Source organism: Nilaparvata lugens, chromosome 3 (assembly GCF_014356525.2).
Source record: "Nilaparvata lugens isolate BPH chromosome 3, ASM1435652v1, whole genome shotgun sequence".
In the NCBI taxonomy this organism is placed as follows: Eukaryota; Metazoa; Arthropoda; class Insecta; order Hemiptera; family Delphacidae; genus Nilaparvata; species Nilaparvata lugens.
The window spans coordinates 23261689-23289111 of NC_052506.1; the positions used below are offsets into that span (position 1 = coordinate 23261689).

A 27423-nucleotide genomic window follows, 5' to 3' on the forward strand; every position below is an offset into this window, starting at 1 on the left:
GAATAATTGACTGCACGTCGTGTAAAATACATCCTGGTAATAATTATTATCAACCCAATCTGAAATATATTTATTCGTCAAGATAATATATTTTCTTATGATTTAATTATTAAATTTCATTTTTTTATTGCTGATGATGCCCACATGAACTTTTTGCTGGTGCGTGGGTAATGGAAAGTGCGTTGGTGAATTGATGTGATGATTAAACCTCCAGACAAACGGCGGTATTCGAACCCTCGAACCAGGTGGTGCTGCGGACCGAAGTTTGTAATGCTCCTTACCACTAGACCAATCAATACCATTAGAACAAGTTGATTATGTTTTTATAGTCAACAAACGATTTGGCAACAGTGCAAAGTAGAAAAGGATAGAGCTATTTGCTTTGTTTATTGATAGACGAGAGTAGCAAACCAATGTTAATCAGGTCCTGACTTTATAACTTGAAGAGTCTCTCTATAGAGGAATCACGTGATTTTTATACTGTACTGTATTCCTATATATTCCTTGATTAGATCGGTATTTAAATAAAATGAAATTTCATTGCATCACAAGAAAGTCAAATAGGTAATATACTTGAAATTAATATACATGAAACTAGAAATATAAATTGATATAGGTTGATTATTTCAATTGAATAACTGTATTTATTTCCAATTTGTTTGTTTTCCGCCTGTGTTTTGTAGTGTAATACCCAGTTGTACATCTATGACATTTTTAACGCTGATTAAGATGTCATCTGCCTTTCACATTGTGACATTTAAGTATTCATTATAGAATAATAAATTTTTATTTTCATTGTATTATATACTGTTACTAGTAGGTAACCCGTGCTTCGCAAGGGACTATTTTAAAACTGCAAAATGAAAACTTGACGTAATAAAAAATCGAAATTTGAAAATAGGCCTATGATAATCATCCTCGGTTAATGAAGAATCTATATGCAAAATTTCAAATTAATCAGTTGAGTATATTTCAGACGTGATGATGCGTCAAACATAATTCCCTATTCCTTACGTGTATGAGGCAGTTCTTTCCTTTATTATAGTATAGAAAACTGAAGAAAAATAATACTAACTTGGAAACCTCACAGAATCATATTGATTTTTCTAATACATCAATAAATTTTAGTTCGATTAGGATCCTCCTCAATTTGAATCAGGCAGCCTTTTGTTTTCCCAATTCCAAACAAAATACCTAAAATACTCGTTTCACTGGGAATTCGTGTCTGATTGTACATTATAACTGAAGAATATAAATTACTACTTATTTTATTGTGATCTATTCATGTTTTTCATATGAAATTCAATTATAGGTTTACAGCATGAAGACTATGTCCAATTCATTTGTACTGGTGGCAAAATTTTACATTAAAAACAATTATTTGATAAAATCCAAGTTCAATAGTAATGAAAACAAATTCCTTCAAAAAATAATTGATAATAATACGTTTCGAGGGAAAAAATTAAGAGCAAAAGAAATGAGGAACATCGGGGACTCGAATCGAGGAACTATCACAAGCAAGGGTTTTACCGCTGCGCTACATAGACGTTCGTAAATATTGTAGTCTTATAATCTTCTCATAAAAAGACACACTTTTGGCTATGGAACTTCATGTAGCATACGGTAGCAAAGATGAATTTGAACATTAATTCTGAAAAATCTAGAAGGAAAATTGAAATTTAGGCTTCCAGGTGCACGAGATAGATATTTTTAGAATCTATGTTCAAAATTTGGAGATCTAAATCATTCCCGTTTTTCCGGTATGCAATCCACAAGGTGACATGTTTTGATGCGAACAAACGAACACACGAACAAACACAACCCTACTCTCTCTTATTACATAGATGTGAAAAAGTAAAACTTCATTATTTTTCTCTCATAGATGTGACATTAATCAGATTACAGTTTTGATGGAAATTATAAAACTACATGAATATTGTGATTTTTTGACAAAGAATCACGTTGTTTTGATGTAAATTGGTCACTTTGCAGACTACAGTTTTGATGGAAATTATACAACTATATTAATATAGTAATTTTTTGACAAAGAATCACGTTGTTCTGATGTGAATTGGTCGCTTTGCAGGCGGGAGACGGCGGGGTGATGATGGATGGTGTGATGATGTCTCCTCCCGGGTCGGTGCAGCCGCCGATCATCTCGATGGAGGACGACGACATGTCAGATCAGGAGATCAGTCAGCTGGAGGACCACGGCCCCTTCAAGTCGTTGAATAAGTTATGGGCCCACCACGCCCATCTCGCCGTATTCATGAACTACGTCATCTCCAACAGCGATCCTTCTAGTTTGGTCAGTGTCATTCACTCAAAAAATGAATAAAAGATGAATATATAAATAAATGTATCAGATAATATATTATTAAAGTTAAATCTAACTTGAGAAGTATTACAGAAGAAGTACTTGCCCATCAATTGCAGTCAAAAAGAATACCATTGATTCTTATGGAAGTGTTCATAAATTGGAAGAATCTTTGGTAGTCTTGAAAGCAAAACTAGCTCCCTACAGTTTGGCCAATGACTCTCGGATAATTATTAAATATGAATTAAATTAATGATTAAACAGTAAACAAACATATAAGTAAATTAGAATTAAATTTCACTTGAGGGTGTGAAAAATGAACAGCATTGATTCTCATAAAAGTGTATACACACAGAATGTACGACAGTCTTCATCAGTTACATTATCTCCAACAGCGATCCTCCTAGTTCGGTCAGTGACAGTCAGAAAATGATTAAATAATTATATTATAGTTGAATATAACATGATCAGCAGTACAAGAAGTACTTGCCCATCAATTCTTGCTAAAAAGAATACAATTGATCGAAGTGTTCATACATTGGTAGAATACTTGGTAGTCTTCGAAACTAAGTTATCTTTATCAGCGATCCCTCCACTTTGGTAGGCCATTCAAAAATTATTAATTAAATCAATGAATAATTGAATAATAAATGAATGAATGTATGAAAATTTAATTTATTTTGAACTGCTTTTTATGGAAAAATAAATTGAAAAACGAATGAATGGGTGGTGGAATAAGGTGGTAGGAAAAAATCCATTGAGTCACACATTAGCAGAATGCTCGGCAATCTTCATGAACTCATTGAATAAAAATGTAAAAGATAATATATTTTCACATAAAGTTCCTGAAGCTAGTTATCTCCATTTAAAAAGAATCAATAAATAAATCATTTGATGAATTAATTAGAGTTGAATCCAACTTGAGAAATACGAGAAGTACTTTCCCATTAATTCTAGACAAGAAGAGAATTCCATTGCTTTGTATGGGAATGTTCATAGATTGGCAGAATGTTTGGTAGTTTCCAAAACTAAGCACTAAAACTAAAACACTTCTCACACTAGTGCGACTCAAATCCTACGACTCCAGTCGCGGATACCAGTCTTTCCGACCTTTTGATTTGACTCATTTAAAATTGTGTAATTTATTTTAATCAAACTTTTTTTAATGATTATAATTGGAAAGTTTTACTACTTTTTCAATAAATTTGAACGCGTTCTCGTTTATATTCACGCTATCTCTTTTCAAATCCTAACCTCACTTTATTGAACGTTGGGATACTCAAGTCTCACGTCTCTTGGCGATCAGTATGTTGAGTCGCCTTGAAACTCAGTCTCGAGTATACAATTGATGAATCTGGAGGGAGCGCACAAATGTTTGAAAATCCAAACAGGTATCATCTTGAGGTTTGGATCATGATTAGTGTCAAGAAGTTCAAGGTTAAAGTAAGCTTAAAGGGAGGATTGGGGTTAGGTTTTGGTTTTAAAACGGCAATATGCTAGTATTATTCTGAATTTTTCAATCATTTTCGAATTCCGAATTAGAAATTTTGCCATCTTAGTTGACAAAACACTCACTTAGAACGCTGATGTATAGAGTCGCTTGGCTATTTGAGTCTTGGTAGTGTGAGAAGTGCCTTAGTTATCTCCAACAGCTAACAGCATTTTTTCTACTACAGTTCCGGCTTTTAACTTGATTGCTGTACCGATTTACCCTTTCCACACCATCAACACGATACTATGCATCTTCGCTACTGTTCAGCTATCATACGCTATGATAGCATGCAATTATAGCTTGCTATCATATCAAAATTCTATAACAAATGTTTGATTCGTTCATATTTACAATTATTTTATTTAAATGTTTTTGCAGCCGCTACGCCTGAACAACGTAGACGAGAACGTGGCAAGAGAGATAGACGACTGCCTGCTGAAAGAGTCGGACAAGGAGGAGATAATGCGCAAGATATTCTGGAAGGCGCGCCTCAAGGCCAAGGAGGAGTTGAACGAACAGCTGGCCGACTTCCAGCAGAAGCGCACTGCCGGACTGGGCATGCTGTTCGGACCATCCGACGCTCAGCTGGAGGAGAGCATCAATGACAAGGGCAAGGTCAGTTACTGCTAGAGCCCTGGACCCTGTTTCATAAAGTGAGGTTCAGGCCATAAAGTCAGTATATGATTAACATTGGTTTGCTATCTTTGTCATTAGACAAAGCAGGTAGCTTTATACTATGAGCAGATAACTCCATCCTTCTCCAACTCCGCAGCATTGCCGAATTGCTAGTAGAATATGCAGAAACATATTAAACTACCAAATTGTTTTATCTCAATTGTAAAAATTCATTATTTAATCATTAAGTTACATAAACTTTAGACTGTGTATTCCAAATTAAGGTTTGAAGCAGTTTTGGACAAAAAATGCCTGTTGTTTTTACCTGGATTGTATTTGCATATGAATGAATGAATAAAAGTTATATCTACTTTGTAAATATAATATATTTGGAATACAATCGACCATAATTGACAAGAATCAGCAATTAATGTTGGATAATAGATACCGGGAACCGGGATGACTTGAATCACAGCTATCTACTATAGAAGGCGGTGAAAAAATAAAAAAAGGCAACGATGCCTTCCCATAATGTCCACTGACTTTATAACATGAATCTCATAAATTAGAAGTGGCAACAATGCATTCCTATAATTTCCACTGACATGAATCTCACTACAGACACTCAGAGTATAGGAAAATTGTCAAAAATTATATTAATAACCTGGTTAGCATTTGAAAATCATTGTAAACAATGAAAACCATAACTCTTCTTGTGGTCAACCAACTATACTAGCCGTTATTATTGGCTGCTACTAAATGACCGGGCAAAATATTGTCACAAAGGGACAATAGTGTCTACTAAATTGGCAGCTAGTAATTTTGTTTTTAGCACTGTTCAATGCAGCATCATCTGAAAATTGATGAAGAATATGAGATGAATGTTTTGCTATTGCACTAGTATTGGCTGAAGGGCTATCCAGAAACTTTCTTGTTTTTGCAAAATTAGCTGTTTGTGATTTACGTGCACCTATAGTAAGATCCACTTATGAAGAAATTGGAAATTACAGTGGACTACAGTGTTGTCCATTCTCTGCGCTACCACTGCCTTCTAGCTTTCCCAGTATATGATATATTTATCACTATTAATTATTGTTAATTATTGTTGATAATTATCAATAATTATATTTTATTTGACAAAAAAATTATTTGTTTTATATATTTTTTATGATAAATTTTCATAATTTAGATCAAATATTTTCGTCTAATAGAATCTGTGGAATTATATTTCTATATGGTCTAAAAACAATAATAATAATTATCAGATACACCTATTCCACCCCCTAGGTTATCTAATAATTGCGAAGTATTGCTAAGACGCGGGCTAGCTACAGCCGGGTATGGGTCGGGGTCAGTAGCCGTACTGACTGGTGGAGATGCCGGACCTACACTTCTCCCCCTATCCTGATTCTTTACCCTCTGTTTCTGTCGGGAGGTATTTAGCTTGAAGGGAAGAGTGTGTGCCCGTGCCGTTGCTGGCCGATTCGGCCCCCGGCCTTAGGAATACAGAGTGGGTGTTAAATGGGATTAAGATAACCCTATACAAGGAGGCAGATCTGATTATCAGATCCCTACAAATAATTCTATTTATGAAGGTAGTATGCAGTCTGAACCAACTGAGAGCTGACGGCGGGCAGACTGGATCTGCGAGCCCGAAAAGAGGTTTTTCTATGGGGTTTAAGGTAAGAGCTATAGGGTAAAGGTATGATGGAACTATGGAGTCGTTAGTAGTATTTGAGATATAGTTAAATAGGGCACGGTATGGGTGTTTGCTATAGAGAATAGGGTACAGGGTATGAGGTATACGGTATAGGGAACAGAGAATCAATAATAAGATTATTATTCTCTACAGCAAACAGATATTTGCTCAATAATCCGCAATCTGACAATTGCACTCTAAAGTGCGAGATAAATTACTTTTAACATGGCTCTTTCTCGAAGACGGAGAGGTCCGATGCTCTATCCTCCACTAATCACTCCCACTACCTAGCAGCATTCTCCTTCTTTTGTGTCTGTGTGAGAGAGCTTTGCAACGCGTCGCACCATGGAGTATAAGACAAGTCATGTTATTACATAATAATTCTAACACTAAGTAGTTCAACCTAGTTTAGGTTTGAAAGGAATTCTTGTACACTATAAAAAGCTCTATCAACTAAATATTTTTCATTTGTTTTTTTGAAAATCTTCAATCATCATTACTTTTCAAGATTTGAGGTAGCTTGTTATAAAATTTCCTACCATATAATCTGGTTTTTGTTCAAATAACCTACTATTGTGACCCATTATATGATAATCTGCTCTGTTTCGCGTATATACTCATGAACATCTGAATTCTGGATCACACCACTCGTTTTCACATGCATTACAACTTCATATACATACAAAGATGGCACAGTTAATAGACCAAGCTTTTTAAATAAAGGCCTACAAGAGTCTAACCTATTCACTTTCTCTATACATCTGAGTGCCTTCTTTTGAATCTTAAACACTCATTTTGTTGAGATGAATTACCCCATACTAAAATAGCATACCTAATATGAGATAGTATAAGTCCATGGTAAGCAGTTAACAGTAGTTTTTTATCATTCAGCCTAGCAAGCTGCCGCAGGACAAATACCCCAGATGATATCTTATTACATATCCTCTCAATGTAAGGATGCCATGTTAATTTCCTGTCCAATAAAATTCCAAGAATGCTACTTTCTCTTCTTGGCCTAATTCATTTTCCTCTACAAACACATTTATTTCTCTATCCTCTACTGAATTATATTTACTTTTGAATTGTAGGAATTGACATTTCTTACTATTTATTGTTAATTGCCTTTGCTTCAAGAATTGGACAATTGACTGTACTCCAGTAAAAGCATTTATTTCTAAACTATCTAATAAATAATTGTTAAAGATAAGCGATGTGTCATCAGCAAACAACAGAGCTCTGTGATCTTTTAACTCTTTTGGTAATTGGTCACATACACAGAAACAGTAAGGGACCCAGAATTGAGCCTTGAGGTACTCCAGCCTGGACCTCCAGTTTTTGAGATTTTTTTTACTATTTCATTCCATCCACCTTGGTAAGCTCAACACACTGGTTTCTACCTATGAGATATGATTCAAACCATTTTAGTTCTATACCATTCACACCTACAGTTTTTAGTATTTCCAATAATATTCTATGGTTCACACAATCAAAAGCTTTGGATAATCAAGAAATATTGCGGCTGCCTTCTCACCTGAATCTATTATATCTATTAGTCTTTCAACAAGGATACTATTGCAGTCTTAGTAGATTTCCCTTTCTGGAACCCATGCTGTTCATCACATATGAAATTAATTTCTTCCAGGTGCATCAATAACCTATTTAAAACTACTCTTTCAAAAATTTTACTTATTACATTTAGAATACTAATGGGTCTATAATTTTCAACTCTTTCAGAATCACCGCTCTTGAAAATTGGCAAAATTTTTCCTTGTTTCAGATCATCAGGGAAAATACCCTGCTCTAGTGAAGTATTAAGGAGATGCAATAAAGGGTCCAGTAATTCATTTTCACATTCTTTTAATTTTGCTTGAGACCCCATCCAATCCTACTGTTTTTTGTTATTCAAATTTTTTATTATTCTTGACAACTCATCTCTTGATAATGGATGAAATTTAAATACCTTTTCAATTGGCTCAGCATTTAATGTAGTTGTATTATAAGTATTAGGTTCAGTGACTTTTGGAGTTATATGCAACCTGTTGATAATAATTATTGAAAAAGTTACAAATGTCTATACTATCATCCATATAATTTCCATGTTCATCGATTATCCTAGGGACATTAGTAACTGTTCTTTTGAGCTGCTCTCCTATTCTATTAATTACCTCCCAACAGCAGAGTTAAAATTGGTACTAGTTGTTAATATTTCAGCTGTTTTCTTACACTTAGCTTTCCTCACTTCTTTGCATAGTTTTTCTTTAGACATTTGTATATGACTTCACTCGGAACATCCCTCACTAATTTAAATTCCTCATAAGCTTCCCTAACAATATTTCTTTGAGTAAGAATATCTTCAGTATCCATTCATCTACTTTGTTTAATTTACTTTTTACTTTGACTTTTTTTGTCTACTAAATTGGCAGCTAGTAATTTTGTTTTTAGCACTGTTCAATGCAGCGTCATCTGAAAATTGATGAAGAATATGAGATGAATGTTTTGCTATTGCACTAGTATTGGCTGAAGGGCTATCCAGAGTATCCAGAAACTTTCTTGTTTTTGCAAAATTAGCTGTTTGTGAGTTACGCGCATCCATAGAAGATCCACTTATGAAGAAATTGGAAATTACAGTGTTGTCGATTCTCTGCGTACCACTGCCTTCTAGCTTTCCCAGTATATGATATATTTATCACTATAATTATTGTCAATTATTGTTGATAATTATCAATAAAATTATATTTTATTTGACAAAAAAATATATTTGTTTTATACATTTTTATGATAAATTTTCATAATTTAGATCAAATATTTCGTCTAATAAATCTGTGGAATTATATTTCTTATGGTCTAAAAACAATAATAATAATTATCAGATACGCCTATTCCACCCCCTAGATTATCTAATAATTGCGAAGTATTCCTACGACGCGGACTAGCTACAGCCGGGTATGGGTCGGGGTCAGTAGCTGTACTGACAGGTGGAGTTACCGGACCTACACTTCTCCCCCTATCCTGATTCTTTACCCTCTGCTTCTTTCGCGAGATTTTTAATTTCTGGGGAAGAGTATTTGCCCGTGCCATTACTGGCCGATTTGGCCCTCGGCCTTTGGAATACAGGGTGGGTGTTAAGGGATTAAGATAACCTATACAAGGAGACAGATCTGATTATCAGATCCCTACAGATAATTCTATTTATAAAGGTAGTATGCAGTCTGAACCAACTGAGAGCTGACGGCGGGCAGACTGGATCTGCGAGCCCGAAAAGAGGTTTTTCTATGGGGTTTAAGGTAAGAGCTATAGGGTAAAGGTATGATGGAACTATGGAGTCGTTAGTAGTATTCGAGATATAGTTAATTAGGGCACGGTATAGGGTGTTTGCTATAGAGAATAGGGTACAGGGTATGAGGTATACTGTATAGGGTATAGGGAACAGAGAATCAATAATAAGATTATTATTCTCTACAGCAAACAGATATCTGCTCAATAATCCGCAATCTGACAATTGCACTTTAAAGTGCGAGATAAATTACTTTTAACATGGCTCTTTCTCGAAGACGGAGTGGTCCGATGCTATCTCCCACTAATCACTCCCACTACCTAGCAGCATTCTCCTTCTTTTGTGTCTGTGTGAGAGAGCTTTGCAACGCGTCGCACCAACACTCCCCTCCAGCTATTAATTGCTGACAATGCTCCAGGTAGTGTACTGGTCAGCAGGTATATTGGTTTGTGTATGTTACAGAGATGTTTTCATCACAAGAACATGAAGCAAAATGACACGGCGCATTCAATTGTGCGCAGGATGTCCGTCTGTGTCTATGCTACAAACTGTGGAAGGAGAAATGGGTTTCTCCTCTTCATGTTAAAAGTAATTTATCTCGCACTTAAGCTCTCAGCAAGCTGGACCTGCTAGCTAAATACAGGGTATAAATTTCCAATACGGGATATTTAAGATTCAGTATATAGGGTTTTAGGTGTAGGATTTCTGAACCGCGAGTCTGTAGCTGCGAAAGGATCTTTAGCAATTCTGTGCTGCTAAACAGGATTTCTGCGCTAGTCTAGCAACTGCGTGCCGGTTATTAAGGGCTAATCTGTGACAGCCCTTGAGGGAATGGGAATCATTCTCAATCGTCTGAAACGCTTTAAAATTAATAGTCAGTATGTCGACCATTATGAGAGGATAGAAAAGGTTTTCACAGACACAGTCTGTAGAATAATATCGGGAAGACAACAGTCTGTCGTTGTCAGGATAGGAAAGGATTTTTCCAGGATTTTCCACAAGGAAAATATCGAGTCAGAGACTCCTAATTCAGGAAAATATTTTAATGGGCTTTTCCAAGCAAATGCCAGTCTAAGGACTACAACAAAATCGATCTCTAATTTGAAAATGGATCATGGGGAAATTCGTGAATTTTCCACAGGGAAAACCAGCAAATAATCTTTGCTATTAAAGAAGACAGGTTTCTAGGAATTTTAGAAAGGATTCGTGGGTCTGAAAAACCGCGACCAGGACGATCTCGAATTTGGAACTGAGATCAGGAAGGATTTTAGAACAGGAAAAATTAAGAGAACGGATGTAGCAGACTGAGGACTTCGACAAGGAAGTTCTGAAGCTGTACCTGAGAGCTGGAAGGATTTTAGAATAGAGAAAGTTAAGAGAAAGAAAGAAACAGGACGTCGCAGTCTGATGACTTCGGCTGGGACGAACACAAGCTGCACCTGAGTTCTCTAGGAAAAGGATTGGGATTTTCCTACAAGGAATTACAGCAAGTCCGAAACTGCTATGCAAAATTAAAATACAGGGCCACTCTACAATATGAAAATTAAGCAAGGAAAATTCACTCAAAATGATAAGAATTTCTCTACAAGGATAAAAATTAATCGAGAAAACTATTCTCAAAAAGGACAGGGATTTCCCCACAAGGATAAAAATTAATTGAGAAAAACTATTCTTAAAAATGATAGGGATTTCCCTACAAGAATGAAAATTCAATTGAGAAAATTTACTCTTTAAATTGAAGGCCACCTTACTACAGAGAAGGAAAAACATACAGACTACCAGTCCTGACATACAATTACCTGAATCGACGTGGATACTGTTATGGAGAATAACGAACCGATTATCAATCCCCATGTATAAATAAAATTTCGTGAAGCGACAGAGTAGAGACTTATAAATTAAGCACTCTGGAGTTATGCTATGCAAGAGTCTAGTTAAATTTCCCACTTAACTGTTTGTAGCACAAACTTGAGACCCCTCCAGGTTTCGAAACCAAGGATAACCCATTCACCCCCAGTGATACAAGTTTGGGAGAAATAACTAACAAGAAAGAAAATCCCCAAGGATGATCTATTTTTGAGTTGTCCGGAACTCGTCCTACAATATTCTATTCAAACACACAAAAATAGAATAATTCCCCTAGTAATAAACTAGCACCGGGAACGCTGTGAGGAGAGGAGCTTAGTGACCCGTTCACATGCTCCACTACCGAACAACTGCACTATAATTAAAATCTACAAGGACAGAAAATCCCCCAGGAAAATCTACCTTCAAACAGTCGGTAATTCGACTCACAATATTCTATTCAATAAAATAGAGAATAGAATATTATCCTCCTAGAAAACCACTATTGGGAGCGCCGCTCAGAACACGGCTGTACACAAACCCAATCACTGAACTACTGCCTCTCACCCAGGTCTGCTCCTCGCAGAGTAAGGTACGTGGAAAATTGGGAGGCGGAAAAGGGATTACCGACCAATAGGAGTCTCAGGAAACGATCATGTCACCGGCCATGTGACAGGGTATAATTCCACTAATGCTGATGCTAAGGGTGGATCAATGATGACCATACTGCTAATTTCTATGATAAACTATAATCCGGTAAACAATCCCTCTCACCAGAAATTTCATGAAGAACGATACTGACTCAACCCGGTAGTTGCTTATTGCTTTAATGATGCGGCTGCTGCTGCTGCAATACTATATATTATGGATGCCACTAATTTTGCTATTGCTTAAGATTTTATACCAAAAGTAAAAAAATTCTAATAAAGATACATCTTGCGAGTCATTAGAAGTTTATGAAAACCACATTCATATACACAATTTTTAAAAAAATTGATAACCTATGATTTAGAAATTTAAGATAAATTTAACATAGAAAACATTTTAATACTCATGGAAAAAAAATCATTAAAATGAAGAAAATGAGAATGAAACAGTATGGAGAATTTTTTCTTAGAACTAATTGTTCTCCATGATTGATTCTATTATCCAGGAGCCACTTTTTTGTTTTCGATTTGAATGGCACTGGTTCTTTAATAGCTTTTGGCAGTTTATTGAAAATTTTTGGTCCTAAATATGTGGCTGACCTCTGAGCGGCTGATGTTGTCATCCTGGGAATTGCCAAGTCCATGTTCCTTCTGCTTGTTCCTTGCGGGTGAAATTGATGAAGAATTGTGGGTTCTTTTTGGTGAATGTTAGAAGTCTGTGAATGTAAATCTGTTTGATGCTGAGGATGCTGAGCTCCGAGTATAGTAGTACAATATGGCAACATTGCTGAGCTAGAACGGGATAGACTCTATCCGATAGAGCTATCAGTTTTGTCGAATGGCAGACAAGGATATGATACCAATGTTAATCAATGAGGTGCTGACTTTATAACATGTATCTAACTATACCTTTGAGATTTCATTTATGTTGTTTTTGCATCTAGTTTGTATTTGTTTGTGTAGGAAACGAAGATAGTGGAGACGATCCTGGTGCCGAAGCTGGAGCCGTTCCTGGCAGATATGGAGAGTGACGTGGTGGACGGGCGGCGGTTCACGACGGCGGCCGCCCTTGGCACAATCCTCGGCAAGAAGTTCGGAGTGCGCGGTCAGCACTTTAGCTCGCTCATCGAGCGGTGTCCCACCTTCGTATCCAAGGACAAGTCGCTCAAGTCCAAGCTTATCGGCAAGTCTAGGAAGGTGAGATAGAGCAAAGAGTATCGCGATAGTAATAGAGTAATGAGATAATAATAGATTATAGAGTCACATGGATGACTCACACAATGGATGAGATTGAATGTGTTTCATAGGTACCCCACAATATTCAATGTTTAATCTCTCTAAAAGGTATTTGATAATAATGGATCGATAAATTTGATCACTCGTTCAGCAAGTCTAGGAAGGTGAGATATAATCCATCCCACCGGATGAAACAACCTCTGTTTTAGTGAGATACACTTTAAACAGTCATCATTCCTTCAGCAGGCTGTACACTCTCAGATTTGTTGTCCATCTTCTGGTCCAACATTCAATGTTGGATTCGACGTCTGACCGTGACCGGGTGAGATGTTGTACGAGTTGGATCAACTAGAGGTCCAACACAAAGGTTCGACATCCGACTAGCCTTTGTTGTCCATTGAATAGACTGAATTTGGAGAACCAGGCGGAGCATGAGTGGTGAAACATCCGACTAGTGGTCTAACATTGTCCAACTAAGTCGGATAGTGAATGACCTGCTTCGAAAATACTTCCCTTTCAACCTGACTGAATTGGATCTTCGCGATCCACGGACGTTAGTTAGATAAACTGTAATTCAATTTGCCAGCATTCCTTATGAATAACATTAATGAATAGAATAGAATATATCTGTTGACCTTAATAGTGAGGCTAGTGATGTACTCAATAGTACACGTGAAGAAAAAGTGACGCATGAGCACGTACATAGTACACGTGAACACGGAAGAAAAATAGCACAAGGACTACCTTATTATTTTATCTGCCAATGTTGTTACATCAGTGTCATTTGCATTGTAAATAAATATAGTACATCACAATTTGACATATAGGCCAGTCAACACAAATTCCTTTCATTCAACCAATACTGGCAGTTTGAAATGGATCTCAATTCACTTGAATAATAAAAGGAGGAAACCGTTTGAACTAATGTAGTGCTTGTTCAAGTAGTGTCCAGTGAAAGAGCAGAGCAGTGATTGAGTGAATCTAGCTTCTATAGTGCAGTCAATAAGTGTACATATTAATTAAACACAATAGCAGTAAGAACTCCTAATGAGAAATTCACTGTTCAATTTCAAGTAGTATTTTAGGATAGAAAAATTCTCATTAGTCTTTAGGCTAGATGGCTTTAGTATTGACCAATAGAAAAAAAACTTGAATAATCAATTATTTATTTATTTATACATTGATATATACAATATCATTCTCATTATGCCTAATGCTCACCGAGTCTGTAGTTGTAATAGAATTGAATATTTACTTTTCATTTTGAATGAAACTCTGTCGGTTTGTCTATTGAGTTTGTGAATAACTTATGAGTTTTATTGTTATTTGAGTGCACTTTACTGTCGTCTTGATTTCGCTTGCAAATCATATACTGGCATATGGTCAAATGAGGCTTCCACTCTATTCCAATTAGAACAATAAATCCTGGAAGTAGGTATAAGTAATTTTATACAAAAAATAAAATATAATATTATAGTACCCTTTGAAATTAATAAAATAAAAGAATACGATTATAAGAATACACATACTACTAGCTTCGGTGATCATCAGGTTATAAAAATACATTTCTAATAAAATAAAAAATAAAACGAAATTTTATTTTTATTTGAAATTTATTTTTATAACCTGATGATGGTGTGATAACCAATACTAGTAGTTATAATTTGTAAATAATATTTTTTATTTTGTAATAAAATTAAAATAAATTTTTTTATTTGATTTTTTTTTATAACCCGACGATGGTTTGATCACCGAAACTAGTAGTTATAATTTGTATTTTTATTCTATTATTTTATTAATTTCAAAGGGTACTATAATTTTATTTTCTAAATACAAGAAAGTAGCCCTGAATTCATACATTTAAGAAAAAATGCTTTTTGTATTCTTCAGATCTTTCTGTGCGAATTATTACCATTTCTTGTTCATAGTTCATTAGATTTAAATTAGAAGTTCTGCAATTTATTGATTTTAATTGTTTTGCCGCAGGTTACCTTGATGGGTCATCACTTTGTAGCTCACCAGTATTTCATAGTGACCTATTGCAACCATTGTCAGCTCATCATTTGGGGTATCGGTCCCCAAGGATACCAATGCTCAAGTAAGTCTATTCAATTATACTTTGTCAAGTAAGATGTTGGTTCTCTTAATCATCTTCATCAAATATTAACAATAATAGTATCGGAATAAACATCCATAACCATAATAAAAACAATATTATAAAACTTGTAGTACCTACCCTTTTTATTAAAAACATTTTAAACCTTTAAAACATTTCAACGACTAGTTTCGACCTACTTTGGCCATTTTAAATTTAAAATTCAAAAATAAACAAGTTGATACTAAATAAGAAATAAATAAATAAATCATCTATATAATAAGAGAGAGTAGGGTTGTGTTTGTTCGTTTGTTTGCATCAAAACATGTCAACTTGTGGATTGCATACCGAAAATACGGGAATGATTCAGATCTCCAAATTTTGCACATAGATTCTAAAAATATCAATTTCGTGCACCTCGAAGCCAAAATTTCAATTTTCCTTCTAGATTTTTCAGAATTTCTCAATCTTTTAAATTTTCGAAAAGCTGTTTTTGTCATCTTTAAATACGATATTAAACACTGAAAATCATCTACGGTACCATACAACACACTACCGCCGCCGGTACGAGCAGTGAGTTAAATATTATGTTATAAAATTATGTAAGAGTTTTGATTTTAAATGAAATCAATACAATAATATAGCCAACATACAATAATAATATTGTTCCGCTGACAAATTCCTAAATCGGTGAAATATTGAAAACTTTTTCTTAACATAAGAGATGTATTTCAAGTATGATGAAGGTTAGGTACGGTACCGTATGCAGTGAACTCTATACTAACTATACGTTAGTATAGAGTTCAGTGACCGTATGTAGCCTACTGAATTCCGTGTATCAGAAACAAAAATTTGTTGAACCCAATTGAAGAGCTATATTATTCAGCTCTAGATAATACGTGTCGGATTATTTTGAACAAAGTGCTATAAATAATCATTTACTAGCTATTTTGGGGCAAATTCAATAGCAGTCCAAAATTTAACAGCATTTTATTTGAATATTGCCGGCATGTTCTGCAATTTATTTGTATCACTTAATAAATAGATGCAAAAATTAATGGATATAGTTATGAATTATCATACAGAAACGAATTGAATCTTTTTTAAATGAAATTTATTTATTATTTTGTGGCATATTGTGCCACATTTATTTTCATTCTAGGTAGTAAGGATAATGTGATATAACGTTAGTTACTAGACAATTCATCTCAACAGCTTTCGTGGAGTATTGGTAAAGAGCTCGGCTTCAAAGCGAAAGGTACTTGATTCGAGTCACGAAGAAGTTTTAATTTTTTTGTTCTCAATTTTTTCCCTCGAAACATATTATTAAAAATTATTTTTTGAAGGAAGTTGTTTTCATTACGATTGAACTTGGTTTTTATCAAATAATTATTCAATGTAAAATTTTGCAATCAAGTTAAATATTAATAGGTATGGTAGTACTATAAGAAAGGAAAGAACTAGCTTAAACACGTATACACTTGTAAAGGATAGTAAAATTATGTTTGACGCATCATCACGTCTGAACTACTGGACTGATTTACTTGAAATGTTGCATATAAATGTTTAATTAACCGAGGATTCTTATAGGCCTATTTTCAATTCTGCTAGATTTCATTACGTCAAGTTTTCAGTTTGTCAAGTTTTAAAAATACCCTTGCGAAGCACGGGTTACCTGCTAGTATAAATAAGCATATGGGCATAATATTATCTAGTATTAACTTGCTTATTTTGCATTTTAACTTGAAAATGGCCAAAGTAGGTCGAAACTAGTCGTTGAAATGTTTTAAAGTTTTAAATAAAAAGGGTACTACAAGTTTTTTTATTATTTTTATTAATTTGAATAAAGTAGCCCATATAAGTGAAGTGATTTTATCTATAATCATTTTTTCACTATTATCAATAATACACTAATCAACAAAACTTATAAGTTTCAAGAATCTTATAACTTTCAAGTTTTTAAAATCGCCAGAAAAATCTTTGTCCCCATATTCACATTTAGCTTCGCTACGCTGGAATATGTCCTATCTCCCAATATTGAAAGTTTAGCTGCGCTTATGTGAGATTCGGGGGTCAGATTCGTAGCTTGGATTTTACATTGGGAGATAGGATGCATTTCAGCGTAGCGTAACTAAATGTGAGGCGACCTTCAGGTCGCTGCAGTTTCAAGCTTTTTCTCGTGACTGAATCTTCTATAGGTATAGTTGAGAGTTCTAGGTTGTAAATTTTCTAATAGAGTTCTATTATTGTTGTTCAATATTTTGATTTAAGAGGATGTTATCACAGAATAGATAATAATAGATGTTATGTTGAACTGACGAAATTGTCTACTATTTTTGTCATATGAACGAGGAAAAAAGATTTTTTCAAATGAATTATTAGTAATGATTCAATTTTGAGTTACATTTTTAAGCAATTAGGTACAAATTTAATTAAATCTACTAGAAAATTTACAATCTAGAACTCTCAAATATAGCTATAGAAGATTCAGTTACTAGGAAAAGCTTGAAACTACAGCGACCTTAAGGTCTCTTCACATTTAGTTACGCTACGCTGAAATACGTCTTATCTCCCAATGTTAAAATTCAACTTGTAACCGATTTGTGTTCTGTTTCAGACTGTCATTTAAACATCCACCGGCACTGCGTGAAAGTGCTGGATGAGAACTGCCCGGGGCCAATGGTCAAGAAGGAGAAAGGCAACGACCGAATTAGTAAATTTATGGAAAAAATTAGGCCAGAAAATACGCGGCGGAAACCGAGCTCACTCAACCTCGGATCTGGTAACTATCCTATCATTTTTCATCACAAATTTATAATTATTTTGTCCGAAATTTAAACACACTGTATAGTACTTATTTTACAGTGGGATTAGTTTATATTAGATTTTTTTATTTATGTATGTTACAACATTTACTGTCTTATACACTAATTTACATTAAATGATGGTAATGCTAATTATTCAATGGAATTTACAAAGTATAAATAATTAATCAATGAGAATAAAGATTGAATGCAATTAGAATAACGATGATATAATATTGCGATGTAACTTCTTAAATCGGCGGTGTTTCAACAAATAATTGTCGATTCTCTAAGAAGGATATAAAAAAATATCCTTCCCATCAACACACGACCGGGATGGAGAATGTGTGAGTGAATAGAATAGAATGGCTTTCTAGTCGTTGATGAGACAAAGTTTGAACATTCAAGTCCACTCAAACACTAATAACAAAACAATCTAACTAGAGGTTGGTGATATTTGACCTGTAACCACCGAAACTAGTTTCTCGTTATTCTAATAAAAACGTGGTTGTGAAGATTTCAAGTATCTTCATTCAATAAAGGGAAAAGAAAAACAAATTCTATGATGGGAAAAAATCCCAAAAACATTTTTTAATCATGTCTATGATATTTGATGATGATATAATATGTTCGATATAACATAAACTCATCTAAACTATACTACCAAAATTTGGGAGGAATAATTTCGAGTAGATTTTGTTGTTTTCCTTCCAATATTTGTTTTGACCTGTGTAAATAAATGAAATATACTATTAGCCGTACCATTTTTTAGTTTAAACTTAGCTAGATGGTGGCTTAAACTCGGAATGTAACACATAATAAATACGATAATAGAGCTACATGTAAACCTAGATTAGCGTTAAACTCGAATGGTGTGTATGGTCCTTAATGAATGATATACTGGAATGACGTGACTGATTTTCACAAACAATGAATGAATAAAACAATTGTTTAAAATCGATTATCGTTTGAAACTAGTCTCGAATAGACTTCTTCCAACAACTAAAGACAAACCAATCTAAATATTTGTATTTTGCGACTACATTTTAAGGTTTATTGCCTTCTCTATGCTTCTATCAGTAATAGTAAACTGCTAGACTCTTAATTGTTTAGAGTCTAGACTCTATCAGACTTGAACTAATATTAGACTTAATTGTTTTTAATATCAGTCGTTTTCTTTCGTATTACTATTCAGTTCAATTGTAACCCTTCAGTAATAATTCATTATTTGGCGAATCAGTTTAAAGTGTCATATTCAAAGATTACTTTTTGTTTTTATAATACCAGGTTCCTTTCCCAGATTGTAAAGGTGTAGGTCAATTGTAAAGGAAAAGTAAAAAATATTATATTTTAACATTACAGTTGTGATATGTTTGATGTATGACAGCTGAAGATGTGGCTGGTGAAGCCTCAAAACCAATTTCCGTTTTAAATATATTATAATAAAAATTGGTTAACAAATTCTATGTGTGTTTTTCATTATAATCTTTCTATTAAAGAAATATTCAATTCACTCTGATTAGATAAGTGATACTCTGTCGGTACTCCTGTGTTATTAGTCTTTGCTTTAGGTCAGCTCCACTAACTGATATCTATACACTTTATTATCACTTCTGATGGTTCGTTCCGAACCATTTAGGTGGGTACCCTACCTAAAATTGTTGGGAACGTTTTTATCTCATATTATGATCATTCCACTCACAAGGCTAGAGCTCATGTTAGCATCGTCCAACGTCATCTTCAGCCAAAAAAAACTTCAATTAATGAACCCCAAAATTTCAGAAACTCAACTTGAATATTTGATAGATTTATTTTCATTTTACGATTTTTTGTATTGCTCAATACTTCTTCAGACGGTACTTTGCCATAGAGAAACGAAGTCGACTCTAGTCAAGTCGACTCTTATCAAGTTTTTGTTATGCAAATGTATTTATTGTGGACATTGGTTGAATTCCTCTATTTACTTATTTCAATAACTTGGTAATTTTTTTCTAATCAGATCGGCTGAGGCGCCAACATGAAGACAAGGACGGAGATACGGGGATGCTCATCGACAACGAATTAGGTGAGTTGAACTCAAATCAAATCTTTATTATTGACATAAACAAACATTGGTTGCATGGACAAAAGTCAATTGAACATAATTATACATATACCGTAGTACATATACAAAATAAAATATACATAAATTCACACAGCCACATAATCTGAAAACGGACCAAAGTAAAAGCAATTGAGAACAATAATATTATGGATAGACATTGCAGTTCAACATTCCTTCAACCGAGTAAAATGCTCTTCATTATCTATTTTTAATAAAAAAATATATTATTTCCCGTGTAGTAATATCTCAATTGACTGTGTCAACAACTGCAGTCACAGAAGCTCCAACATTGATACAGTAGTTTCTTAGTAATTAAAACATTCCCCAACATTTTGTCAAATTTTGTCATTTCCACAAGTATTTTACATTTTTGGAAACCCGATAATGAAATTTCTATGATTATGACAAATTTATTTTGTATTCAAGCCTGAACTCATATGTAATCAATTTGTGCTATTACCTTATTATGGAGAAGCTCCACAACATTTCTGATTCAATTGATAATTTCAGAATCCTCGAATTTCTATGCTCATCGCATAATCTCCAGTTGAAAAAAACACAGTTTTATTTTTGTCACATCCACATTTATTGGATCCAAATAAATGAGGATGTGGCAAAAATAGAACTGTGTTTTTTTCAATTATGGAAAAATTCCATAATATAAATTCTTTTTCAATAAATTTTAATCTCCAGTTGTTAGTTGGGCCTCAAATAATCTGTTTCATTTATTTTAATTTCATTTCCTACTCTCTTATTCAGAAGAAATTCCACACCATTTCTCTATCAAGTGTTATTTTTGAAATGATTCTTGAATGCATTGTAGGAACCAATATATTTCTGCAGTCCTTAATAGTTAAACTACGGCTTCAGGATTGAACAAGTTGTCTCAATTGAACTGTGGTGCATTGCTGGGGATTCTTCTCAAATTGTGATAGTTTTGTGGAGGGATAACTTCAAACTTTTATTCTGACATTTTCAGTAGACCAGTATCTATTTATCGATATCTCTGTCATTGCTATTTTCAAGTGGCCTATGATCGTGAGAAATAATAAAAATAATTTGGAAGAAAAATAACGCAAGGATTGGCTTAGTTTTTTATCTATCAATGTTATTAAATCAGTGTCATTTTTTGTAACACAAGTAAAGGAATACTTTGAAGCCGAGCCCTGTTAACATAAATACTATAGTGAGGTCCACGTTATAGTGGCAGTGAAGAAAGAGGTGAAAAACGTTGCCAAGTCTCTCCATTTTGCCACTGACTGTACACAGCTGTTACTCAATTCATCCCATTAAATTTAATCTAATAATAAGTATCATTTCCTTGATAGAATAATCAATTTAATGTCAAATTGATCAAGAAAATATATTTTTTCATAATTTGATTCAAAAATTTGCTTTCATGACTGAGATCAGATTTTTATTTTTATACAAACCCGAAATGGCGGCTAATTTAAAAAGCTGTGATACAACAATCTGAATTTCAAAACAACAGAAATTGAGTTATTTTGTAGGTATTCTATTCCAATTTCCTTTAAAAATAATAGAAAAATAGAAATCCTATTTAAAAATAAGTAATTTCAATGGATTAATTCTAAAATAACTTTTCAATATTATTTATACCGGTACGAGTAGGTCTAACCAGAGAAAACTCCTATAATTGTATTAATGGATGAAGTCTAGGATGGTTGGTTATCAACTTTTAAAATGTCATTTCAGGTATTTTAATTTGTGTTTCTTATAAGGTAATGTTTAAAAATTATTTCATTGTTTCAAAAATACATTTTAAATCAATTATACGACTTGTGTACTCAAGTATTTTGATAGAATGAAGAAAAAAAATGGCGGCTGAGAATATGGTTTGTTCAGTTTTGTACAGTCACTGTCAAAAGTAAATATAAAATATTCTGGCAAATAGACAACATTGCAAAGCGAGAGAGAGATAGTGCTATCTGTTTTGTTGTATGATAGAAAAGGACAGCAACAGTATTGTCAATCGTACACTGCCATTATAATGTGGACCTCACTATAGTAGAATTAGGCTACTAGCCTATAATAATAATAGGCTATTCGAACAAAAACCAGATTAAATTGGTAGGAAATTTTATAACAAGCTAGTACAAATACTAAAAGGTATAGAACTGCTGCCTCACTTCTCATTCATTGCTATCTAAATTCGTTGAAATATTGTTAATTCCTCTGTTATTCGAGCACTAGAGTCTGGACCACAACTTAATGACTCAACAGTTCTCTACTAGTTTATGGCTAAGCTGGATTCCTACATATTACTATCAGTTTACTTGTCCGGTTCAGTGAAAATATTATACAGCTGAACTCAAATGGGACTATTCATACTCGCTCAGCCGGGCTGAGTGGGACTTGTCCCATTATAACTCATTGACATAATATTCGCACTGCAACGTACACGTTCACTGATACTCCTATGTGAGAATCCAGCTTTAATTACACAGTAAAAATGGAATATAGACAATATTTAACAGTGTTTCCATTCATTCATTTCATTTCATTCATTTAAATTTCATTTCATTTCATTCCGCAATATCGATAGAGATTCCAAGTTGAAACAAAATTTTGTCTAAAAATTAACCGATTTTCTGCACTTCATATCAAACAATGATCAGTAAAAATAATAATACATTCAAGCTGAACATGGACTTTCTAAGTAGAACTAATTTTGAATCCTTTTTACAACCTGGTCTTTGAAAATAATCGATTTTGTACGCTACACATTGTATGATTATCGCAAAATAATTAGCCGAAAGCTGTACACGCATTGCAATTTTCTAAATAAGAAATTAATTATTTTGGAACAGTTGAGAAAAGGGCGCAATCTGCCAGTTGGCATAACTTGAACTTCTCGGTCAAGTTTATTGCCGAACTATTTCTGGCCTCACTTTCAGCGCGGCTAAAGCCGATTCACAGCAAGCAAACTGCGTTCTTTGCTCCACATAATTCACGGCTTATTGTTGGGGCTCTTCTTGTTTGGACTGTTTGTTGATTGAAAAGTAGTTTGATTATTCCATTTGGTTCTGATCAATATCTCTTAAAACATGTTTGATCTGCAGTATGAGCCTGAATAGGGCTTCCTTTCTGAAAATTTTGTGATTTTATACAATGCAATATTATTCAATATATGGAATTAATGAGAGAGAATTTTGGAGCCTTCCTGTTTTCGTAGTTTGCTGATTGAAAAGTAGTTTGATTATTCCACTATGAGTTTCAATAGGAACAGTTTTTGGGCTTGAAAGTGTTTTTCCTTTCTGAAATTGGTGTGATTTTACACATGTAAATGTATGAGAGAATGCTAAGACCTTCTTGTTTTCGTAGTTTGCTGATGAAAGTAGTTCGATTATACAATAATTTAATTATATACAGTATATGTTTGGTCTGCAATATGAGTTTGAATAAGAACAGTCTTGGCTTCAGTCTAATATCTTTGTTCTCAAGTCTAGTTCTTTTGTTTCATTTCTTTCTTTATATGGTAGACTATAAAGAACTAGAAACAAATATTTTATCATCTATCAGAAAAGGTAAGCCGCTAAATATTCCTTTCTAAAAGTGTTGTGATTTTTCACAATGCAATATTATTCAACACTCATATAAATGAATGGGAGAATTTATTTATTCAAATGCTCACGAATGTATAATGATAATTGAACGAAAATCAAAATTAAATGCTTTCAAGTTAATTCGGATTCACGCTCTACAACATTATTCGATTATTCCATTCGGTTCTGATCTGCAGAATCCCTAATCCTCTATATCACTTAACTCATAATTGGTATTTTGTATTAATTGGAAATGAGCAGTTCCAGGCTTGAGACTGTTGTTCCCTTCCATATGTGTTTGTACGCAGTGCGCGATTTTCCTCACTGCAATGAATAAAAATAGGGCAATAAAAATATTAAGTAGCCCTTCATTAATAAATAAACGTTTAGGTTTGTTCGGTTACTGAGCCCTGGTTAGTATTGTTTACAATGGATTCATTCAATTAATCGCTCATAGATGATGAGGTTATTATTGTTTACTATTGATTCATTCAATCAATCTCTCATAAATTATAAGAGTACGACAGTCATCAATATTTTCACAACTACGACAACTATGCTTTGTCGCAGCTATGTCTTTGGGTTATTGAAAGGTGTCTTGAATGATGCACTTGATTGCTTCTCAATTCAACTGCAACATAGAATCTTGAAAACTATGTGGATATGAATTATAGGTGGGATATGATTATCAAGATTCTCAAATATGTGTACAATGATTTACAATAGTTTAATAATATTTTTCTTCATTGAAAGTTGGAATTGAATTCATAACAATGAACAGATCTATCTCATTTTCTGATGACGAAGTCTTCTATTGCTTCAGACTGTGCTTTAGCCCTCTCAAAAAAATATAAAATTTATCTATAGTCTAATTCGAAAAGTTGAATGTTCTGAATAACAATCACTATTATCTGAGTATTACAAGGCTGGAAGTTATTAATGGTATGGATATGTGGTGATGAAACTCAACTTTAAAAACTATATTTGGTTAATTTAAAAATCTAAATTCTTGTTGTTCTTCTCTATTGCAATCTTTAGTTTATCTATATAGTTCATTCATTTTCAATTGCCATCTCATACATAATGATGAGTGTAGCTCATGGTGGAATTTCATGTACGTTTATTTAGTTGGATCTTTGTTCATTCGCCTTGAATTTATCACTATTAGCTATACTTGAAAATATTAGTTGATGTTTCTCGTTGGTTGCTGCCGCAATCGAATGAGTTGAAGGCATCTATTTTCGCAGATCCATCGAACCATTTAAGCTTTCAACTTTTTATCGTCTTGTTCAAACATATCTGTTGAAGAATTCCAAGGCCTCTGCACACTTCAAAACTGAAGTGCGTCTCTGCTTTCTGTAGTCGGATTTCTTTCTGTGGCGAAAATGTTTGGTGGAGGAGGGGTGCAGGGGTGCAGCCTAGGCTGTTCAACAATGTCTATTTTTGGCGCACGTCAATGGCTCAACTAATAATTTAAATTTTTACTTCACCCACCACTCGGGTCCGAATTCCTTTTTCAGAGTTTTGAAGTGTGAACACTGCGGTAACCTTTCATTTTTCCATGTCTGTTTTCGCTCCTTATCGACCCACTCTATGGGCTCAACTTTGTTGATTATGTTATTTTGAGTAAGATGTAATGGCTTATTTATAGAAATGTGGCATCATCATTACCCTGCTACCTACATCATTTTTAAGTTCCTACGTTTCATCACAGATCTAAGCTTGTTTATTTAGTATATGGTTTCATTTCCTCAAATTGCTCATTTCCTTATTTGGGCTATAATAAGTTGTCTCAGGTATCAAGGAGATTATCAGGTAAAGAGGTTATGCCTCAGTTATAGAAGATTATCAGCATCAAAATTTAGAGTAGTCTGTGATTCAGAGACTGAGGATTCTATTAAATTGGTGAAGTGAATATCTGGTGAATATATTGACTATATTACAATAAGCTTGATTTTTTTTTATTATTATTACTTCCATTAAAACTAGTCACTAGGACTAACCATTAATTTTGTTCTCTTATTTCTTATTCTAAAATATTAATTTTTATTGCTAAAGTCTTCCAGTGAAGCCTATAGTTCTAATCTATAATAATAAGCCTGAAAATGAAATATTAACTAATTATTATTTATAAATAATTATTTGGACCTTAAATGTATCAATCTATTTTTATGTGTCTGAGATAAAAAAATACAATCAAAGGTACTTGTAATTCTTTATAAATAAACATTCAAGTGTTTCTAGCAAAATACTCAAATTATCTCAATTCATCCATTTTTCCGTGTTATCTAGTATCAAGTGACTTTAGTACAACTGTATTGCAAATCTGGTCATTATGTTCCTTTGTCCACTTTTCACTTATGGAATCAATAATTTTATATTTCTTTTATTATGCATTAATATTTTATGTAATATGTTTAATATTTACTTTAAATTGAGAATTTGTGGCTTGCAACTGGTTTCTACTAAATTTTATTACGAAATAGGATGAATAATCAACTTTTTCTCCCCCTTCGCACCTCTTGTAATTTCAAATTTGAAAAACACATTAAGAATCAAAGTACAATTTCAACATTTATTATATTTTATTTTTATACAACCATGTTTCATACTTTCAAGTTATTTTAAAATGTGAACTCATGCACGTTTGCACATGCGAGAAGCCCTAAACAAGTGACTGAATCTAAATTTGGACTATCTTGTGTTTGAAGAAACTATTGTCATGAGTGTAATCTAAATAATCAAAATACAATTACAACTCTCAATAACAAGTTGATAAGGTTCAAAGTCATCAATTCAATAATCAAAATACAATTATAGTAGTCAAAAACAAACCCAAAAGTCATCAATTTAACAATCAAAATACAATTATCCTGAGCAAAAGCAAATCGTTTTATAAATCAGAACCTTGCTAATTAGTAGACAAGACAAGACAATTTTTAGTTTGTCATAGAATTAATAAAAAAAGACAGTTGAACTTACATTACTGTCTACTGGTCCAATATACCGTATACCTTCCGAGTACTGTATTTGAAATGTGAATAGGCCTTCAGTATATCACTAGTACCATACTATATTAATATATATATTTTTTATCAAATATGAATAGTATCGGCGATAATGTCATTCTAAAGTATTTTAGTATTGTAATACTAGAATTAAATATCATAAATACAGTATAATATACTATCTACATCATGTAATTATACTGTAGAAAGAGAATGCTATAGTGAAGTCCACGTTATAATGGCTGTAGAGAAAGATAGGCTGAGAATTGTTGTTAAAATTAATCAATCATATTTTATTCGCTAAAAAAATTGTTTTCAATGATAGAATAGTAAATTTTCATAATATTAAGATTAAATATTTTGCTTATTAAATCTATTTCTACATTGTTGAAAAACGAGCTGGCAACGTTGTGGGGCTAGAAAAACACAGCGCTATCCGCTTTATCGAATGATAGACAAGGATAGCAACACAAATGATAATCAAATACTGTCATTATAAGGTGGACCTCACTTTAAAATTGCTGGTGTTTTGACCAAACACACACATACACACACCGCAACACAAATGCAGGCTTCATCCAGCACGTCTTTAAATAAAACACACGTGAGCAAACTCACCCCCTCCCTTCACTCTCCAATCGCCCCCACCCCCAACCACTACTAGGGTAACCGCCCCTTAACCCTCTCCATGCCCACAATTTGCTCAGTTTGTTGACCAACG

The 27423-nt window shown here is 33.6% G+C and overlaps 2 protein-coding genes across 5 annotated transcripts in view; both read left to right on the top strand.

The window, feature by feature from the left end:
- The window catches only part of LOC120350362 (rho guanine nucleotide exchange factor 12-like), an 84847-nt gene extending 82494 nt beyond the window's left edge, over window positions 1-2353 (top strand). For all 4 annotated transcript variants that reach the window (XM_039423332.1, XM_039423334.1, XM_039423333.1 and 1 more), the window contains one exon: window positions 2087-2353. In XM_039423332.1, coding sequence (XP_039279266.1) covers window positions 2087-2338 — 252 coding nt within the window. In that variant the 3' untranslated portion in view covers window positions 2339-2353. The remainder of the gene's footprint in view (window positions 1-2086) is intronic.
- A 1807-nt stretch (window positions 2354-4160) lies between these two features.
- LOC111045203 overlaps window positions 4161-27423 on the top strand; it is a 296666-nt gene continuing 273403 nt past the window's right edge. Inside the window, exons 1-5 of the mRNA XM_039422744.1 lie at window positions 4161-4424; window positions 12853-13086; window positions 15112-15223; window positions 17838-18002; window positions 20024-20089. Of these exons, the coding sequence (XP_039278678.1) occupies window positions 4176-4424; window positions 12853-13086; window positions 15112-15223; window positions 17838-18002; window positions 20024-20089 (826 nt within the window). The 5' untranslated portion in view covers window positions 4161-4175. The remainder of the gene's footprint in view (window positions 4425-12852; window positions 13087-15111; window positions 15224-17837; window positions 18003-20023; window positions 20090-27423) is intronic.